Source organism: Melozone crissalis, unplaced genomic scaffold, assembly GCF_028551555.1.
Source record: "Melozone crissalis strain CALT ecotype California unplaced genomic scaffold, PUWL_Pcris_2 ptg000027l_1, whole genome shotgun sequence".
Taxonomy (NCBI): Eukaryota; Metazoa; Chordata; class Aves; order Passeriformes; family Passerellidae; genus Melozone; species Melozone crissalis.
Window position 1 is genome coordinate 34,398,466 of NW_026535805.1, and position 20,274 is coordinate 34,418,739.

Consider the following 20,274-nt stretch of genomic DNA (forward strand, 5'->3'; position numbering starts at 1 on the left):
TAGCTCTCTGTCTGGCTGTGGCTTTAGCTTCCCAAAAATGACTCATGAAAGTCGCTTTTGAAATTGTGATATCAGTACTTGCAGTTGTCTTGATGAGTTCATATGGTGGAATTCAGTGCTGGGACTCTAAAGAGGCAAAATCAGTGGACAGAATAAGCTGGGCAATTAATTTTGTTTCATAGGATATGAGGTTTGCACATACACATGACTGTTTGTGTGGTGCAATCATTAATGAGTCAGATATGATTTCCTTAGCCCCTGAGTTTTAGGGCAGTCATCAGATGATTGAGCATGGTGTAGGAAAGACTAGGGTAGGGTATTTCTCACACAAGTTAAAAGATATATATGTAAAATAATCAGGAAAATACTAGAAGAGAGGGAATGGTTTCATGGTTAGGAAAATTGGCAATTGTGAAAATGGGATTCTATTCCTGCTTTTACTGATAAGTTCTTATTTAAAGTGGTCGAATTGCTTTCACCCAAATTTTCCGTTGGGCACTAAATACTCATTTTTGGATTTTCTACAGTAGGCCAGATTGTCAAAGTGCTCTCCCAGCTACAGTTTAAAGTCATTGTTAGTGTGCTTTGCACATATAAAACCCTGTACAAATACAAAGTAGTTAAGGAAGATCAGTAATTTTATTTCATTTGTGAGGAACCAAAAATCTGTGGAAAGTTTTTCCATTTTTGCCCATTATCTCCATGCCATGATAGGAAAAAGCCATTTCCCCTACAGTCTATTCCACTTCTGAAGTCAGTTAACATTTTTGAAACACTTAGATAACTTTGGTGAAAGCTCTAACTAGCTCCAGAGGAATTTGTTAATTTCCCTTTTCAGTTTAGTGTTGAAGTATCCCACTAAATACTTCAATATTCTTTACTATGGGAGGTATGAGTATGATGCAGAAAAAAATTTATACTATACTTCAGTGTATTCTTATGATGGAAACCAATAAATTGCCCAGTGAAGCTTTCAGTTTAGGAAATGTTGAAATTAAGTGCTTGGTTTCACTATTTGAAAGGGGTGTTCATTTTGGTTTGGGAAATAATGGAGGGGGAGAAAGAAAAAAGGCTTTCATTGTATAAAATATATTTAGACAGTGAATTTCCTTTGGTCTATGGTGGTGAAAATTACTTGACAGGCAGATTATGGATATGTGGGGCTCCTAACCAGGAATATCATAGCTAAATTTGTTCCCATTAAAATCAATAAAATATCTTGGATTGCTTCTAGAAATGTTTGTGGTGTGTATTGCAACAAGTATTCATTCTCCACAGCTCTGGGCCAATGGGATTGCAAAATATCTGTCAGCTTTGGCTGACAGCCTAACATTGCCACAGCAATTTTTCTCTTTAATGAGTAAAATAGGTGATGTTTATAGAAAAATAACTGTCTCATGAGAAGCTGTGCAAAACGTTCCATTTTAAGCCATTCTGTTTATATATAGTTTTGTTGTTTGTTTTCTTTTCTTTTTACTTACTACTGTGGACATTTGCATGAAAACAGGATATTTCTCCTTCAAATTGCAGTCATGGACAGAATAGCTACTATACCAAAATGGAACCAACCCACTTAAAACAAAAACCCAACCATTTTACTTACCAAATCTGTTTCTTCTGTGCATGCAAAGTTTCGAGCACTTATTTTCCTACCTAAATTTAGGGGCTGGTTTTTTTGCATTAGTTCTAAGATCAACAAAACAATATGGATGTGATAAAGTGAGAATACATTTCTGCAAAGATTAAGTTATTAAAAAATCATAAGTAACATTTATGTTTTAATATTTACAGTGACATCAGGGATAAGAGTATTTTTTGTTATATGTACTGGCTTTTTCTTTTTACGCAGCCCAGAAACAATGATAAATACTCAGGAGAGAGAGATAAATAGAAAAACTGAGTCCTGGTTTTGGTTGCTGATGATCAATAGAATTAATAAACACAAAGAACATCAGAGTTCTCTCTGATGGACAAATTTGACTTTTCCAGTCTCAGGCTGAGTGTAATATTCTACCAATTAAGGACATACACTTTTACTGACAAGTTGCATATTTTCTCTGGTTTGGCAATATCGTATAATGCCCTTAAGATTACTTTAGGTGTCCTGGGATGAACCAGTGTTCATTAACACAAGTGTACATTAACCACTGTACATTAACAGTGTACATTAACACAAGTGTATATTAACCAGTGTACATTAACACCCATGTTCCTGTATGCATTTACATCACTTAACACCTTAGTCCCTCACTTCAAGTCCATCTGAGTGCCCAGGGAAACTTCTCATCTGCCCAGAGAGCTCTGTGTCATTTGTTTCTCTGGCAGGGATGAGAAGGAGAGTGCGTGAGGTGCGCTGCCAAATCCCCAGCCCCTGTAAGCCCTCATCCTGGCAATCAGGATCCTGGATCACGGAGCCTTCCAGCTGGAGACTGCTCTGGCCAGAGCCCCCTTACAGGGATTCTGCCCTGTAGGGGCTCACTGCCCTGGGCAGGGAGACTGCCTGCAGTGCCTTGTGGCACACAGCATGCTTTTCCTGCCCCTCTTCGTGTCAGTCTAAGGTGCTTCTCTGAAAGCTAATACCTATCTGTGCAAAATCCACGGGATGAAGCTGTCATCTGTTTGTACAACTGCAGGATTTATAATCACTAATAAGTAAATATTCCCTCTCTGGTTAATAAATGGAGCACCAGGATTGCAGGGAAGGTGAGCATAGTCCTCTGACTGTAAAGATTTGCAGGGAAATTAAAAATGGGTAGGCTTTTGTTTGTACTTCGCAGATCAAGTTTTGAATTCCAGGAGCACCTCTGCTTCCCACTGCTACCTGTAAATCTTTCAGAAAACATTTTTTTCTCACTTGAACAAAGAAGTGTCCCACTGAGCTTTCCTAGTGTAACGAGCCTGCATTTGGCTCTGAGAGCCCAGACAGTATCTTTACCTCATTGGGGCCATATGAATTCGTGCTTTGCAAATAAAAATTATAAAAACTATTTAAAATATACCTCTAAATTCTAACTGAAGATGTAAACTGCATTTTTGGCATGCAACTTCACAGAGTCAGGGTCCATTTGTTCAGGCCAAACACCATTTAAATGTGACTGAAAAATACAAGGACCCTCTCTGGAAAGAAACATCAAGGGCTCTTTGGTGGAATTAATTGCATTTATTCCTATTTTATAACTATTCTGTATGTAATTTACACTCAAAAACTTTTTAGGTTGTTTTTAGTTTGAGCAACTAATAATTCATGTTTTTTTCATCCTTGTAGGATTTGACACGGGGTTGTGGCTTGATGAAATGTTTGCAAAGTAATTCAGCATAAATAGGCCAGTTAGTTTCCTTGGTTATCTCTTGGTGATATTCAGCTCCTACCTATTTTTTCAGTGCTGCTTTGGCAAACTGTTACAGATTTCAGCAGCAGGCAGTTCACGGTAATTATATCATATAATACACTAAGTAAATATATGATAAATGAGCAAATGTTAACCAAACAGGAAATGCAACCCTGGGCACTAACTGGGCTTGAAATTCTCATGAGTAAACACAGCAGGTGAGCAAAAGAGTATGACAAATAGGGTAAGAATTTCTTAAAGCCTGACTGCCACAAGTATGTCAATGGAGCTGAGTCAGCACGGGAAAGACACAGTAATTTACTGTTGATTCAAAAGCCAGTAGCTCGCTGCTACCCTTCTGGGTGATGTGGAATGCATCAGCTGGAAATGCAGATGACTAACCTTCAGGGACTGCTGCTTCTGCTGCTCTTCAGCCCAACTCTTGTGCTGCTCCTTTCCAGGGACACTTCTCTGGAAACAACAGCATGTCATAGAGCTGTTGGGATAACCTACACTCAGACCAGCAGCCAAAAAATGTGAATGATACCAGTCATCTTTTTAGAAGTTGCAGTTTTACTATTTGCCTTTCTGAATTGAAAAATATTGATTTCACTTTGCCTTCATCAGGCCAATATGCATGGTAAATATATATATATATGTCACATGTACAAATTATTGTTTAGCAATATAATTTATATTTCTTTGCTATAGGATTTCTTACATAAAATATGATTTTCCTATGCTATTCCTCCAACATTTTCCCATTTTCCCCACTAGAAACAAGGCCTTTTTCTGCCCTTCTTCCTCCCACCTATATTTTTATGTACAGACATACATTTAGTTCTTGTGTTGATGGTTACTTTACTTTTAAGTTACATCTCTGCCTGACCTCCAGCTTTTCTCTGTTTTCATTGTCAGCTCATGGATGCTATGACTGTAGGACTGTGCTGACTGATCCCTCTGGGGTTTTCACTTCGCCATGCTTCCCCAGTGACTATCCCAACAGCCAAGCGTGCAGGTGGATCATCCGAGCGCCTCATGGATTTATCATCCAGCTAACATTTATTGATTTCGACATTGAAGAAGCTCCAGGCTGCATTTATGATTCACTGACATTAGACAATGGAGAAAGCCCAATGAACCTTTGTGGCATCACTGCCAAAGGATTATCCTATAATTCTACCGGAAATGAAATGATTGTGTCATTTAAAAGCGACTTCAGTATCCAAAAGAAAGGTTTTAATGCCAGCTATGTACGAAGTAAGTAAGTCCAAAGCATTTCATCCCATTATAGATGTTATAAGGAAATGTCCTGTAAGGATTAGAATTACTTCTCAAAGAAATCAAGTCCTCCATAATAAGAGAATGAATGGGTGAGGCTGCACTTTACAGGGTGATCTTGTATCTTTTATTAGTTAATTTATTTTTCTGTGGATCAAAATTATTTTCTTCCAGGACACGACAAGAAGTGTGTTAGAAAAACCTTTCACATGCAAAGATTTTAGGCCTGACGGTTCTCTCCCTGCCAAGTTATGCTGGAGGATTTGGAAGCAGGACAGGTGTCTTTCAGGTCAGCGCACCTGCAGAGGGACAGAGAAACCTAAAAGGAGGGCATGAGAGGCGACTTTGTTAAGCCAGAAAGATCAGCCTGGTCCTGTGGCCCAGTGTAACTCCCAGCAGTGGGGAGAAGTTTGTTGAGAAAGCAGAACTTCTCAGAGTTCATCCAGCCTCTGGAACAAACTCCCAGGGATGAGCTCCCAGGTAGCTGGCTACCTGTCATCCCAGTTCCTTGACCTTTCTTTCCCTTCCCTAAATATGTAACAATGGTTTTAAAGGTTTTAAAAAGACACTCATGCTTTCTTCCCTAGAAGATAAGTGTACAAATAATTTCTGGTTGGAGCATTAATTAGAATTAACTAGACATTAAAGGGCAGTGAGGTAATGAAGGGCAGTCACTAGGTAATTAGGACAGTCACTGCCAGGCCCCATGTGTGGCTCACTGTTCATTCCACTTCAGGGTTATGGTTTCCAGTTGCATGCTCTCAGTAGACTTTCTTTTCGTAGTGGTTGCACACCTTAAACTGAGCACTAGTACTGCATTTAGCCTTTGTATTATTGTAGCAGAGTTCTGTTCTGCAGGTTGGCTTGCTGTAAAAACACAGAGCGGGGAAGTTTGGCAGTTTTCTGTTCAATCACAAGCACATCTTCCTCATGATTATTTAAAATATGTATTACACATTTCATATATTTTAAAATAATTAAGATATTAAATCCCAGGAATCATAAGACAAAAGTAGGCATGATTATGTCATCAAAATCTGTGCACAGTCCTGAAAAGAAAAAAGGTAACATCACAGAGAAGCTAAAAATACTTCTCTCTACTAGGTCCTTTCATGCTGACAAAATGGGTCTACTTATCTCTAGGTCCTTTCATGCTGACAAAATAATGTAGTAATACCTGTAGGAGCACCTGTTTTCTTATGAAAGTCAAAGCAAATTTTCTGAAAGGCTTCTATTGGAAAAGGCTTTCTATTTGAAATTAACAAAACTCTTGCTGTATTGTAAGAAGTTGTAAAATCAAGTGGATCATAAAAAAAATCATGCAGTCAGATTATGCAAAATATTTAATACTTTAATGTTTAAGTATCACTCTAAGAGATGAGTTACAATTGGAATTAAAAGATGCAATGTTGACCTCAGCTGTGTTTAATAAGGAGAAGAAAAGTCCACTAATATAGGCAGAGAACCCTTTGTGTATATATACCTACATTAATGTATTGTAATGGAAGCAAGACTATTACCTCCAAATTGAGTAATATCTTATACTCATGGATAGCACCATCAAAATTAAATAGTCTTGGAAGATAGCCTTTTATGTTGAAAAAGAAGGCTATTCTCCAGTGCCAGTAAAAGTATCAAAGACCAGTGGCTTGTATTTTAATGTTTCACATATATATTAGTTCAGAAGCTCTGTGTTAAGGCTTGCTGTTAAGCACCTAAGTTGAGACTGGCTTCATTTGGTTTCATCACTCCAAATGTGTAACTTTCACCTGACATCTTGATTTTGACTGTGGATGCTGGGAGAGCTGTCTGCATTCTTCTAGGGCAAATTATAACTGTATTCTACTGATTGCTCACAGTTGTGCAATTGTGTTACTTTCAGAACATAGTTACAGGCAAAGATCACAGTAAAACTTAACCTGGAAATGGATACAGAAAAGAGTCTGGGGAAAGGATCATAATGTACTGCTTTCCTTTCAAGTTATAAATGCATGTGGAAAATAGCACATCAATGTGCGCACACACTGAAATGACGACGCATCCACATGGCAGATGCCTGTGCTATGCTCTGCTGTGCTTGCAAAGAGTTTCCAAAGCCATCCAAAAGCCCCTTCCAAAGCCCCTTCCCTTCACGTCATGTGAAAAATTGCACACCCCCTCACTTCACATGAAGTTTCAAAGCTTGTAGTTCAGGCTGACACCATCTTTAACTACTAAAAATGTGACACAGCAGCAAAAGCATTCATTTCTCCCAGAACTAGGGGAATGCTGTTATATTTGTTTCCATTTCTAAGAAATGATATTTTATATATAATAATAAAATTAGTTTGTTCTGCTTTGAAGTTTGGAAAGTAATGCAAAATTGGAAAGAAAAGGCCATTCAAAGACACATGATTTGCTATCTAGAAATGAAGTTTTAAATTACATTAGTAATACAAACATCCTAATATGCAGCATGTATACAAGACAAAATACATGTGGGGAAAGACAGGCATAAGAGAGTGAGTTGTGGGAGGGAATCAGTTGGGGAATGGAACAAGTTTTGTGTGACTGCTCAATTTTATTTAAGTTTCAAACTGAGTTTTCCAGAGTTCTGTTGTACGTATCAAATTGGCCACCCACACAAATGTTTTTTTCCTGCCTGCCACCTCCTGCAACACACCAATAGCAGATGGACAGGCCATATCCTCCGCTGCAGTAAACTAATCTAGCTATGTCAGTCTTAGGGGAATTGTCTCAATTTACACCAGCTGAAGAGCTGTCATGGTAAATCATTTCCTAGTAATGCTTAACTGTAAGTAATAGCTCCACCAGTAAGTAGAAGTCAGTCACCAAAAGGTGAGGAAGAAGAGCCAACAGACCTGTATTAGTACAGAAATGCTAAAGGCAATTTAGCATACAGTTAAACAGGACTGCAGTGGCCCAAATTAAAAGTACTATTCACTGAGGTAATATCAAAACACCCCCAAACATACTTTGTATGTGGATGCTTGCAGACCTCATAAAGTTTGACACATTTCTTCCAGCCTCAGAGACAGGGAAGATGAAAGCTGGGGAGCTAGAAACAGCAGAAGGCTCCTTTTAAGCAACAAACTGTACTGAAAAGTCCATCAGCTGGCAGGAGACCATGTGTTCCCTGCAAGGGGTTATAAGATGGAGCCAAAGGACTCCTGGCTTGCTTGTGCGTGAAGGGGTGTATGAGATGTGAGACAGTGAGAGGTAAGTGAGGTAGATGTTTGCACGTTCCTCATAAGGGAATGTGTCAAAAACCCCCATACCCATTGTAATCCAGTTATCACAGAACAGTCTGAGTTGGAAGGCACCCAGAAGAATCATCAAGTCCAGCTGTGGTGTGAATGGCCCATACAGGGATCAAACCCACAACCCTGGCATTATTCACACCATCCTCTACCCAGCTGAGCTCATCTCAAGGTCTTCATAAGAGAAAAATTTTGGCATCATTCTGAAAGCATTCTGAAACACCTGGATGAGTATTCCAAGAATATATGTATATTCTTCCTCAGAGAATAACCGGTTTCTCTGATACTAACATTTAAATTCATTGGTGTGATGACTGACTGTGCCACAGCAACCAGGAAAGTGATCTGCTCTTAATATTGATGGTAGGATTCAGTTTTCTCCATGTGGACAAAATACATGTCATTTTTGTCTTTTCAGTATATGGGGAAGCTGCCAGTGGTTAAATCTGTACAATGAATTCAGCAAAATGGAGTAGACATCTTCAGTACGGGAGCAAAGTCCGTCCCATTTATTTGTCTTTCTGCGCTGTTTAAATGTGACCAGGTGGTCCATAACTTTTCTGACCACCTGGTCTGGATAGTGCCCATGTGAATAAGCTTTCTTCTTTTTCGAGTCTTGAATCCTTACGCTTCTTCTGGAACACTTTCCATGTTACGTAAAGGAACTTTTACGGTATAATTAACCCGCTAAAAAAATGCCCCTGTTTTCAATGGAGAGTTGAACGCATTTTCTATCTATAAAATTGTTACAGCATGTTTTTTCCCTTGGGAAGAAAAATAAATCTATGAAGTAAATCCAGTAACTATAAAAGCCCAGTATTTTTCTCTCTTCCCTCGTATTATGTAGTTGCTGGGCTGGCAGATAATGTGCAATGCTTTATGTTATTTTACTATGTAATATATTGGTCAAATTATGTTCTTGTGTATATCCAAATATGGTAGTTTGGAGCTCAGAGTCTTTGCAAGCAGCTGGCAAAGGGAATTTGCAGTAGTTCAGACAACACAGAATCTTTATATACCATGTATCTGTGTCCTTTCCTGGGTTTGGCGTGACAGTCACCTTTCCCTCAGGTCTCACACTCTCATGTTTGAAAGCTTTTTATTTCAATCTGAGAAGAGAATAGGTGTAGTAATTAGTGTAAGTGTCGTGACATCACTGATAAATCCCAGAGGAGACTGGGAATTAACTACTGTGGCAGTTATTTTTCACCTTCTGCAAGAAAGAGTTTCATTTCCAGCATATACACTGTGAAAATGTGTAAGAGGTAGCAGACATTTGCAGGAGATATGGGTCTGAGGCAGAACTGAGGAGCCAGAATAAAACCGAGGGCTGTTGCAATCTGTACCAGACACCTTTGCACGTCTGGTAGCCAGAAACTTTTCTGTGGAGAAATTTGCTGTAAGAATTGTGCTGCCATAAATGTGACAATAAAACTCAGCACATTGACACTCTCTTTTGAAAAATAGTGTTCTCTGAAATACAGTGAACAGAATTTTCATTCATGTACTTATGGAGAAAAAGTATGTGTCATGTAATACTTTCTCATTTAGTGGTTGTTATTTTGCCCATGCCAATGAGCATACTTAACAACAATTAAAGCAATTCTGCCTAAATATCCTAACAGCAATATATAAATTGCTGTAGGACTAGAAATTTCTAGATACTTGTGCAGAGTCCAAAACTGCTGACCCAGCTGTTAGTAAATAGGGAACAGCTTGGATAGAAATACTCATGAGCACACAATTGCAGTATTCGACCAGAAAGCTGCTGGAGACAAAATGAGAAGATGCCTAATGCTATTCAGAAATACCCATTAGCTGAATTCAGCAACAAATGGCTTCAGATTGCCAAGGAATGTAATGGGGCCTTTCTTCTATTGCAATATTTAAAAGAAGAAAGGCTCGAACTTCACTGGTGTAATGCAGTCATGCAGACAAGTAATTTAAATAATATATCTTAAAAGCACGTCATACTGTGTTTTTCAAATAACTGGTTTATTCCATTGCTTAATGCATCTTTACTAGATGAATGAGAAGTAATTTTTATTAAGTGAGCTGAAGCAGAGTTGGAGGTCAGTAGGTAATATGTCCTAATATTACTCTTAACACAACTTAGGGGGTTATTAGCTGGGTGTCACACAGCATTCTCTGTGCCATTGAAGGGACCACTGCATATTTTCAGCTGAGTTCACTTCCAAGTCAAATTCCCCTTGGTGAGTGCTGCTGGTGTATTGCAGTGATAAAAACGACCTGATGAATGTGTGATTTAATGAATGTTACTTTAACCCCTGCTGCCAGTGTGCCTTTATTCCTATAGGATGAATTTTTTCTTTGATAGTTTACGTGTCTGCTCTTGGTTCTAGTTGCCGTGTCTCTGAGGAATCAGAAAGTCATCATTCCCCAGGTTCCTGACATCGATGCTGTGTCTGTGGCAGAGACCGTCTCAGTGCCAGAGCTTAGACAGTTTACACTGTGCTTTGAGGCAACCAAGGGCAACAGCGATGACAACGACGACTGGAAGGTTTTCTCCTACACTGATGCATTGTTGAGAGAGCTCTTCAGCTTTGGGAAGACCACAAAAGGCCATTTTCTGTCCATCTCAGGCACACAGTGCATCCTTAAGAATGCACTGCCCCGAAATGCAGAGTTTTTCACAGGAACCTTTCAACAGCTGTGTGTTGTATGGGACAGCTTCTCGGGCACTGTAGGTATATATGCCAAAAACACCTATCATGTGGTGGACTGTCCAGAGATCTATGACAAAGTTATCCCTGGAAATGGGAGGCTGGTGCTGGGCTCTAACAGCAATGAAGTGAGCTCTCTAAACGGGGACATTTACAACTTCCGCCTCTGGAATTTCACCATGAATGCGCAAACACTGGCCAACCTCAGCTGCGATGTGAAAGGGAACATTGTAGACTGGGAAAATGAATTCTGGAGTATTCCAACTTCAGCGCTGAAAGCAGAAAACAATTTGAGTTGTGGTGAGTATGCCTTGCCAAAACTTTTTTGCTTATTCCCCCCCTACTCTTCTGTATTGTGCTGAATATGCCACATACCAAGATGGAAAAAAAAATGAGAGCATTCCCATGAAAGAAAAATAGCAAGGTCTTACCTTTATTAGAGTTTAGCACAACTCTTACCACAAACAAAGGCTTTGAAAGAGTATGGAGTTGATTCCTTAAAGGCAAAGGACAAATCCCCTAAGTTTATTGAGCTGCTGCTTAAAATGATCTGCAGATCAAAGATTTCCTAAACACTCTGTATTGGCTCACACAAAAGGGGAATAATGGTGAGTGCCTACTAGCCTCAAATAAGATTACTGTGGTCTCTGGAGAAAAAAATGTATGTTAGCTAATTAATTACTAAATGTTTTTGTACCTGCCCTTTGGCCCTTTGATTAGTCAGAGGAGCCCATGCTAGCCTCGTGCTGTATATGCAGAGCCAGCAAAAGCATTGACAAAAGCAGTGCATAGGTGACAGGAAAATAGAATAAAATGTTAAATTAGAAGAGATGGACAGGGAGGAAGAGTTAGAGATAAAAATCATAAGATTTTTTTCTTCATGATGACATATTATCAGTCCTTTTTTAACTGGTACTTACTGAAGGTGTTTTTTCCTGGAGATTACTCCAGAAGATAAATTTCAATACATTTACCAACCTATTCTCATTTTATGTCTCAGACACTTGATTCACATAAATGTCCTGGAGTGTTTTTTGTACATTTGACAGAGCATCTGTCAGCATTCTGAGAATCCTTAGTTTAGAAGAGAAGCTGCCATCACTAAGGGATTCTAGCTTCTGTATCTAGTAGCTCCTGAGGGATTAAGGTGGCTAAAAAAGCTGCTTTGCTTGCTTTATTGTACTCATATCAAAGCGTGTGATGCTCAATCACAGCTAGAACTACTAAGAAAGATCTCAACATGCCACTGCTAAAAAAAATTAAGCAACACCTGTATGAAACTCCAAGCAACTAGGGACCTTTACTTTTCTACCAGAACAAAGAAAAGGCTGATCTGACCATGAGTGATGAGCAAAAACATTTTTTCTGGATAATGTTGGTTTTAGGGTTTTTTTGACAACAAAAGAGCTGTTTCTGTTTCATTGGTATAAACTGATAGAGAATAGCTTCCCAGAAAATCATGCTCTTCTTACTCTGTTACACCATGATGTCTATCATACTGTAAGTTGTTTACCAAACAACTTATCTCTGTAAAAGCTGTGATATCATTTAATTTTGTCTGGAGTAGGAGTCTTTTTCTTGTTTCTGCTAAAGACTGTACAATCCTAAGACACAAATATAATATCACAGCTGTGATATTGTAGATAGAATTTTTTTCATTCTACAACCTTATTCCCTGGGATGTGAGTTATCAGCAGTTTTCCTGCAGCAGAACATAGTTTTAGAAAAAGTATATTAGTGTTCCTGCTTTAGGCCCAGTATCTATACAAGTAATTTAAAATATATCTACATATAAATATTGTTGTTGCCTCTAAATAAGCCTATGAGAAAACTGACTCACTAGCCAGTCTTTTTCTTTCCTTGACACGAAATCACTCTCTGTGATACAGGCTTTCCTGAGCCATAGTATTCCTAAAAGAAAATTCTGGGTGCAGTGCCATTTCAGAGATCATTACTAATCCCAGAGATGAAATTGTTAGAATTGTCTTCCCTTCCTCCTCTCAAGTAAAAGCCTTCTTTGTAAAATCAGCCTTCAACAGGAGAGTTGATGAGTCAGGCTATCAACCATGAATAAACCACTGACATTGGGGAGCTGACTCTGATTAGGCTTCATTTAACAGCAGTGAAAGGATTTATGCAGAAAAGAGTTTTTCACACAGCTCCAATAATGCTTCACCAGGAAGTGGCCTGTAACTTAAAAAAAAACAAACCAAGCATTTAGCAGTGATCTCAACGTATCTTTGCCTGAACAGTGCTTACATTTTCAAGGGGTATTATTTTTGTAGTTTCTCAGACAAAGCTTTTACAAGTAGATTTATGGGGCATAAAACACGGGCAAATTGTTTCAGATAATCTTTCCATAGTTTTACCTTTTATTAGTTTATTCCTTAGACTAATGTTTTCACAGCTGTGTAGTTGTGGTGGGGTGTTTGCATAAGACTTGACAGAATTCTGGTTTTATTGCCATATCTTTGTGCAGATTGCATGTAAAGGTATGCATATGTAGCCCTAGGCATCCAGACTTATTTGAAAACAAGTAACCTAGGTAATGATAGAAGTATGGCTACTGGCCACCAGTTCAGAGTTCAGTGCCGGCAAACTGAGGAGTATTTAATCAACTTCTGGTCCTGATTCTGAATCCTGCACTGGCTACAGCTATAGCAGGGTAGGATCTACTCGTTTTAAGGGTAACATGGCCACATATCTGTCCATGCCTGCAATTGTTTGTCTTTTCATGTGCATTTCATGGGTTCTTCGTTCCCAAAGGCCAAAGGAATCCTTAATTTCGCTCTCAGATTTAACTCAGTGTGGGATGTGTCTGCCTTAGGCAGCTGGCCAATGTTTCAGGCTAAGATAATTGCCCTCAGTTCTGTTTATGAATAGTAGAATCAAAAAGGCTATTCCACAGGTCAGTGCATCTCATGCTGGAAAAGATGTCTCAGTGAAGTCAAAGTTCTTTTGCTGTGGGAGTGCCTGTTCCTCTCCACTGGCTATAAAGTCTAGCAGATATGGATGTCTGAGTTTTAGACATTTGAAGATAGATGTATCACACAACGTGTCTGTAATACAGGTTCTTGGGGTCACAAATCCTGTCAGCAAATATGCTCCAGAATGGGTTCCTGTCTTCATGGGTACACAGCTCCTGCCAGGAGTGTTCTCCAGGGCAAATTTTCCATGGAGTAACAGCCTCCTTCAGGCATCCACCTGCTGTAGCATGTGGTGGCTGCAGGTGGGTCTCTGCCCCACCATGGATCTCCATGGGCTGCAGGGGCACAGCTGCTTCCCCATGCTCTGCACCAGGGGCTGCAGGGGAATCTGAGCTCAGGCACCTGGAGCACCTCCTGCCCCTCCTTCCTCGCTGGCCCTGGTGTCTGTGGGATTTTGCTCTCACACATTCTCACTCCTCTCTTGGCTGCAATTGCTGATGTGCAGTAACTTTTCCCCCTTTTAAAATCCATTATCCCAGAGACACTACCACTGCTGCTTACAGGCTCAGCCTTGGCCAACACATCTATCTTGGAGCTGGCTGGCATTGGCTCCACTGGACATAGGGAAAGCTTCTGTGAGAGGCTTCTCAGAGAACTGCCCCTGCTACCTCCTTGCTGCCAAACACTTGCCATGCAAAATCAATGCAATAGTCTTCTGACTTGAATGTTTTGTAGATTTGGATTTGATTTTTTTTTTTTTTTAGTTTCACCAAATAAAATCACAATCTTGTTTAAAATACTCAGTGAAGCAAATATGAATGCCCACAGTGTTTCCAGCCAAATCTCAGGTCATCTTTCCATGTTACACAACAGAGGTGAAACAGAGTAGGTTCTGATATTGACTGTTTAATATTAACAAATTTATTCTGGGAGAAAACACCTCATGAAGGGGACAGTATGCTCACTTAGAACATTCTTCCTGGAGTTCATAAGAATTGTACCAAGAAAGTGAATTTGCCTCTATCTCTTAATCCACTAAAAAATTCAGTGAAATTTGTTGAGGATCATTTAATATTTGTTGTTTTAATTACACCCTGTATTTATTGGCAACACACGTAATGGTATCTGTGTCGTGATACAATTTCTGTGTCAAAGCTCCATGCTTCATTTGTTCTTGCATCATAGGAAATATTTTCTTAGCTATCTTTACAAGCTGATGGGTGGTGGCTATTTAATTTTGCAGAAGGATAGTGAGTTTCATGAGAGAACCTCATTGACTCAATATGATTCTGAAGTGGTAAAGCAAAAGCCAAAAGGGCAAAACTCGTAGCAGGTTGACATTTTGCCAGAGCTCTATGGTCCCATTGTGTTTAACACAGTGTGCAAAGGCAGCTGTATCTGCAGCTGAATTTCTGAGATATGTGAAGTGTAATTAAGGCAGTTGCACCAGTTCTTTTTCTGTAGCCATTCTTGGGTGCCTTGGTTTTGTCTCCAGATCATCAGAGTGTAATAATGCTTGTTGTTATGAATAATTCTGTAGAGGTACAGACTTATAACATTATCTGTTTATAAGTCATGCATACCAGCATATTAATCACACCCTTGCCCAGGGCAGAGGAGCAAGTTTAATCACCTTTTATCTGGCTGGTGTCTGTCCCAGGCAGATTACTCACGCGTGTGTGCTGGGTAGCCTGTGCTGCAGCAGCAGAGCGTGGTCACTCCTCCAAGGCACACGTTGTTATGAAAATCACATAAATCCCGTGGCCATACTGACCCCTTTGCTTAAACCCATTTCACAGAGCACACACAAGCTGCATTCCTTTAATGTGATGTTATTCAGAGAAAGCTGAGAAAACTGCGGGAGGATACGTGAGTGACTTGAGAGTCAGCAGGGTTTTCAAGGATTCCTGATCTGACACAGATACTGAAAACTTGTAAGTCTTGTGGGCAAATGGCAGTGTCAGTTTTGCAACTGAGAGAAGTTAGGAAGAGGAATGTGTCACTGTGTGATATAATGTGTTTTAGGCCCAGTAACTAACCCTTTCCAAATGATTTGATTTCTCCTTTTAAAGGCTCATATCTAATTCCCTCTTCTTCAATTGAACCAACCAGTTGTGCAAACCTAGGAAGCCTTTGCCAAGGTAAGAAACCCAGATCCTTTTCACAGTTTCGTCTTTGGGAAATCTTTATTTGCCTCGGGGTTTTATTCCATTTCTTTTTTATTATTGTTTATAAGAGGGTGAGTGGCAATAAAAAATAGCAAGGAAAGGAATTCTTTAGTCTCATCAAGTATGTGGGTGTCCTGTTCGTATAATATGTGGAAAAAATGTGATCACTCCCTTGAAAATACATTTTCCAAATAGTCTCAATTATTTCAAAGCTGAATTAACTGACTGCTTTCATTTCTTTCTCCACCTCTTTTCCTCTTGCACATTTTCACAGTAAAATATTAACCACTATAAGTAGTAGGTAAATCTGTAAAAAAAAAAACCAAAAACAAAAAAACCCAGATGTAAATAAAAAACCTAACTTTTATTCAGGGCTTTTTTTCAATAAGACATTTTTTTTGAGGCTAGATAATTTGAGATTAGCAGGTATAAAATAATTGCCATCAGGCTGCAAAATTCAACAACTTTTAAAGAAAGAAGCACATGCTACATCACTTAGTGATGGATTAATAATGTAAAAATGACCACATATGAAAATTCACTATGTGTTTTTAAAGTCAGCTCAGTTGAATGCAAGGAATAGGTGAATCCTACAGATTTCCATGTCACATGAATCAATGGGCATGCAAGGATGGTTCTGTTCTGCTCAGATGCTGAATTTCCATAGAACATTAAGCCATTTCCATGATGCCTTCATGAACCCCAGCCTTACAATGTGTTGGCATGCTATGTTTAACTTTATTACAGCAGCAACTGCACCAAAAATATTTAGCTTTCTAACCTCTTTCCAGATATGGTCTAAGAAAGAGACAGGAGAAAATAAAATATAAGAGGAGAACAAGAAGTCTTAGAACTCTTTCAAAATCAATATTTTAAAGTAAATCAGATTTGGCTTAAAAATAAAAGGGGAAATGCGACCTACTTGGAAAGCCAGTAAGACATCTATGTCAGTTTTCAGTGTACTTTTCCCAGATTTTCCTGAGGTAATTTGATTCAGGTTCTTGGAGCATATTGTACTTGTCTCCTTAGGGAAAGTGAAATGCCATTAACATCCATAATCAGATTTTAAACAGTAATTTTCAGGCATCATATTCACAAAGCAGAGTACAATCTAAATACTGCAACTAAAATAGTTTGGGTGAATGAGGCATCCACAATTATTCAATATTAGTCTTTTTATATGTAAAGGGTATCGCTGTATAAATATCTTTGTCCTTTCTTTTGGAAGATCTCTGAGTGTTTTCCTCCATTAAATAGTGTGGTATGGAAGGGAGAAAATATCCTTCATGACATAAGTGAATATGGCTACAGAAATGGACACATTTTCTGCTGAACAAGCCTGCTTTTCTAAAAACCCCATCCTTTGTCCCAGCTTTATTAACTTGTCTGGTAGATATTGCCTCTGATAAAAGATGCTGCCTTTCAAACTTGCCTTCGTAACTTCCTAGACCATCAACAAAGACTTCAATAAAGATTATGAGTATTTTCATGAAGGTAATACTCTTTCCTTCTCTAAAAAGTATTTGGTAAAGTGTCCCTTGTGTTCAGTTTGTTACTTTGGTATCAGATGCCAGATCAGATTTATCCCATTCAGCATCATCATAATGATTGTCATAATAATGAAAATCATAAAAGTATGTCTGTCTATTTTCTGTCAATACCACAGACTTTGTCTAAACTGAGAGGCCAGTTTGGATTCCTTTGTTTGTTGGGTCTTGTGCAATAACAACATTAAAATAGTTTGTGGATGCCAGGTTATGTTAGCTATGTCTGATCAAAGAACAGATTTCTCCATTATGCTTAGTAAACATTTTTGTTCATTAGATGCCTCCTTTAGCAGCACTGGCTGTAAGACACAATCTGTAAGAAACTTTGTAAATAATTCCTCAGACAATGTAGCTCTGAAGTTTCATGGAAGAGCTTTTTTTTATATTTCAAGGTGTCACTTCATATGCTCACTTTCCCAGTTAGAATCTGTTTGTTCCAATGTCCAGCTTTTCCTTCTCTTTCCCTAATTTTTTTTTAAAATCTGAACATGAACCTGGTCCCTAAGCTGTGACAAGTTTGTGACTTTTGGACTCAAAGGACTAGATAAATCAACCTAGCAAAACATAAAAAAATGTGATTTCTTGTCCAAAATATAATGGCTTAAACTTCCTAGGTTGATTCTTCCAAAATCTTCCAAAGCCATGTAACACTGGGAGATTTTACCATACCAACCTTCAGATTTTAAATAAGGTTTTTCAGGAAAAAAATCTATCAGTGAATGGATTAGCATTCCCTGGGAGTTACTGAACAAAACTAAATTATTTTCCAAACCATTATTTGAAAATTTAGTGGCATGATCTTTGAATTCTTCTAGCACATATACCCTCTGAGTCCATCGTGAGGGAAATTTGCAGGTTTGGCTCTTCCTTCTAATTTTGAAAAGTGTTCAGCTGGTTCTCCAGGATTTTGTGGAGTGACTCCTGTTGGTGTCAGTGGGAAGAGTGGAGCTGAGATTCTACATAAAGCTTTCAAAATAGGTATTTTACTTCACCTGTTTCAAACCTGATCTCAATTCTCTTCATTGTTTTGAGTTCGGTGGAGTTGATTGAATCCTTACATGATTGTTTTAGTTTTTCATTTGTTTGTTACATTCAGTCTTTGAGGAAGGACAAAGATTCTTTTCACAAGCAGCATTCTAAGTGCACGCATCTTAGAACTTCCCCATTTTCTGGTCTTCACACAACCAAGGCTCTCATGAGAGGATTTTGAGTTTATGAAAGGAGTGCAGGACTGATCCTGCAAAATTTACACTGGCAAAATTCCCACTGAAGTGAGTGCAAGTGAGGATTGCAGGACTGGGGCCTCAGTTCTTATCTATTCATCACTTCGTACAGAAAAAAATAATGTGTTTTTTTAACATTTATGGCATTGTGTGTAGATGGTTTCATTTTACATTGTCATGCATTGTTCCCATTTTGTCTTACCTTATTAACATTCATATTTCATTCAAGTTCACCTCTTTCTCATCTTTATTACCAGCTACTGTAAATGCTACTACTCCTACACCACCCACTGTCACCACTAACATGCCCGATACTAATAGAAACGATAAGCCAAACAATGGTAAGAAATCCTGTGTTACATTTTTCCTTGTACTGTGTCTAAAGCAAATTTGTTGTATTTTTAGGTGTGTTTTTCCTACCATCATAATGTCAAGGGTCACGTCTCAGTTCTGATCTCATTTTCACGGAATAACTCAGGATTAAATCTCTGGACCATGTCAGAATAGTGTAAATGAGAACAGAACCAAACTCAGTGTTTGTTTGTTTCGTGTTTACTTGGTTCTTCTGTGAAAGGGACTAACTTTGTGTCACCCATTGCATTTAAGGATGCGAAGAAAAAGGGAAGGGAGAGGGATGTTTGGAAAGGTTCGGAAAAGAACCGTGCTGTGGAAGGCTTTCAAGGCTGCAGATTGTCAGACACTGTGCAGCTCCTGCCTGTGCAGCCAGGGCGGTAGTAGGCTCGGATTGTCTGCTCCTCACTAGTTCCTCGCCGTTCCTCAGGCACAGGAGCCAAGTGGAACCATTCCTATGGAGCAAAGCCACTTCCACTGAGTCAACAGAAATCTTTCCACTGACTTAAAGAAGAGCTGGATCGGACTTTACTAGGGAAAATGTTGACAGTATCAGATATCGTTTACTTTTCATTTAGAAAGATTAAGGGAAAAAATAAGGTAGTAAATGAACCTATTATTAGCACAGGAATAAAGCCAGGATTTCTTTTGAGGCTTTCTCAAATTCTGTGATATCACTGTCTCCTAAAGACTGAACATCATTTTGTGAAGTGCTGCTAAAATGTTTATTAGTTTGTTAAAGTTGGTTGTTAAACACAGAGATAGATTTTGCCAATTTTCATCACAGGCTTAAATGTATATTTTTTTAAGATTTATTTTTTCAGTGCACTCCACAGAAATAAATTTGAATCTGGGTGGGGTTTGTGGTTTGGTTTTTGGGTTGCTTTTTTTTTGGTTGGGTGTTTTTTTTTCCCCAATCCATCAGTTGTTACTGCAGGACTTAAACCTCTTGAAGTATTTTTTCTCTTGGCAGATATTTATTGTACGCTGGCAATCAGGCAGTACAGTGCATAATGTGAAAGAATTTATCTGAATCCAGACTGTTTGGTTTTAATAAGCTGTAGAAGTAAGAAGAAAATACTGAAAATTTCTTCCAAGTAGTGTTTACTTCTTTTTTGTGGAGCCACTCACAAGTGTTCATCATGAGCAGTTAATTCTGCTTTTTTTAATGACAGAATGAACTCAATCATATTAATAGTATGAATAAAAAATTGACAATTAAGTCCTTTGTCTAGCTTTGAAAATCCAGAGAAAAAGTAGGAAGACTGGGAAAATAAGCCAAGTTCACTTATGGTAGAAGCAAATTAAATTTTCACTCAGCTAACAAGCATCATTTTCCGCTCTTGGTAAGTTGATTTTTAGACCAAGAACAGAGAGTTAAGTTACATATATTTTTTTTAATCCATTAACTATGTGGCTTGCTACACACAGACCTGCAGGAATTCAGACTTCCTGCTACAGTTATCTTCAGAATGAAGAGAAATTCACCTGAATTTTCCCATTC

At 38.6% G+C, this 20,274-nt stretch overlaps 1 protein-coding gene across 2 annotated transcripts in view; it reads left to right on the forward strand.

Moving 5' to 3' along the window:
* Positions 1-20,274, forward strand: part of ADGRG6 (adhesion G protein-coupled receptor G6) — a 109,490-nt gene that overhangs the window by 37,319 nt on the left and 51,897 nt on the right. For both annotated transcript variants that reach the window (XM_054280260.1, XM_054280261.1), the window contains exons 3-5: positions 4,248-4,589; positions 10,234-10,854; positions 15,554-15,622. In XM_054280260.1, the coding sequence (XP_054136235.1) occupies positions 4,248-4,589; positions 10,234-10,854; positions 15,554-15,622 (1,032 nt within the window). The remainder of the gene's footprint in view (positions 1-4,247; positions 4,590-10,233; positions 10,855-15,553; positions 15,623-20,274) is intronic.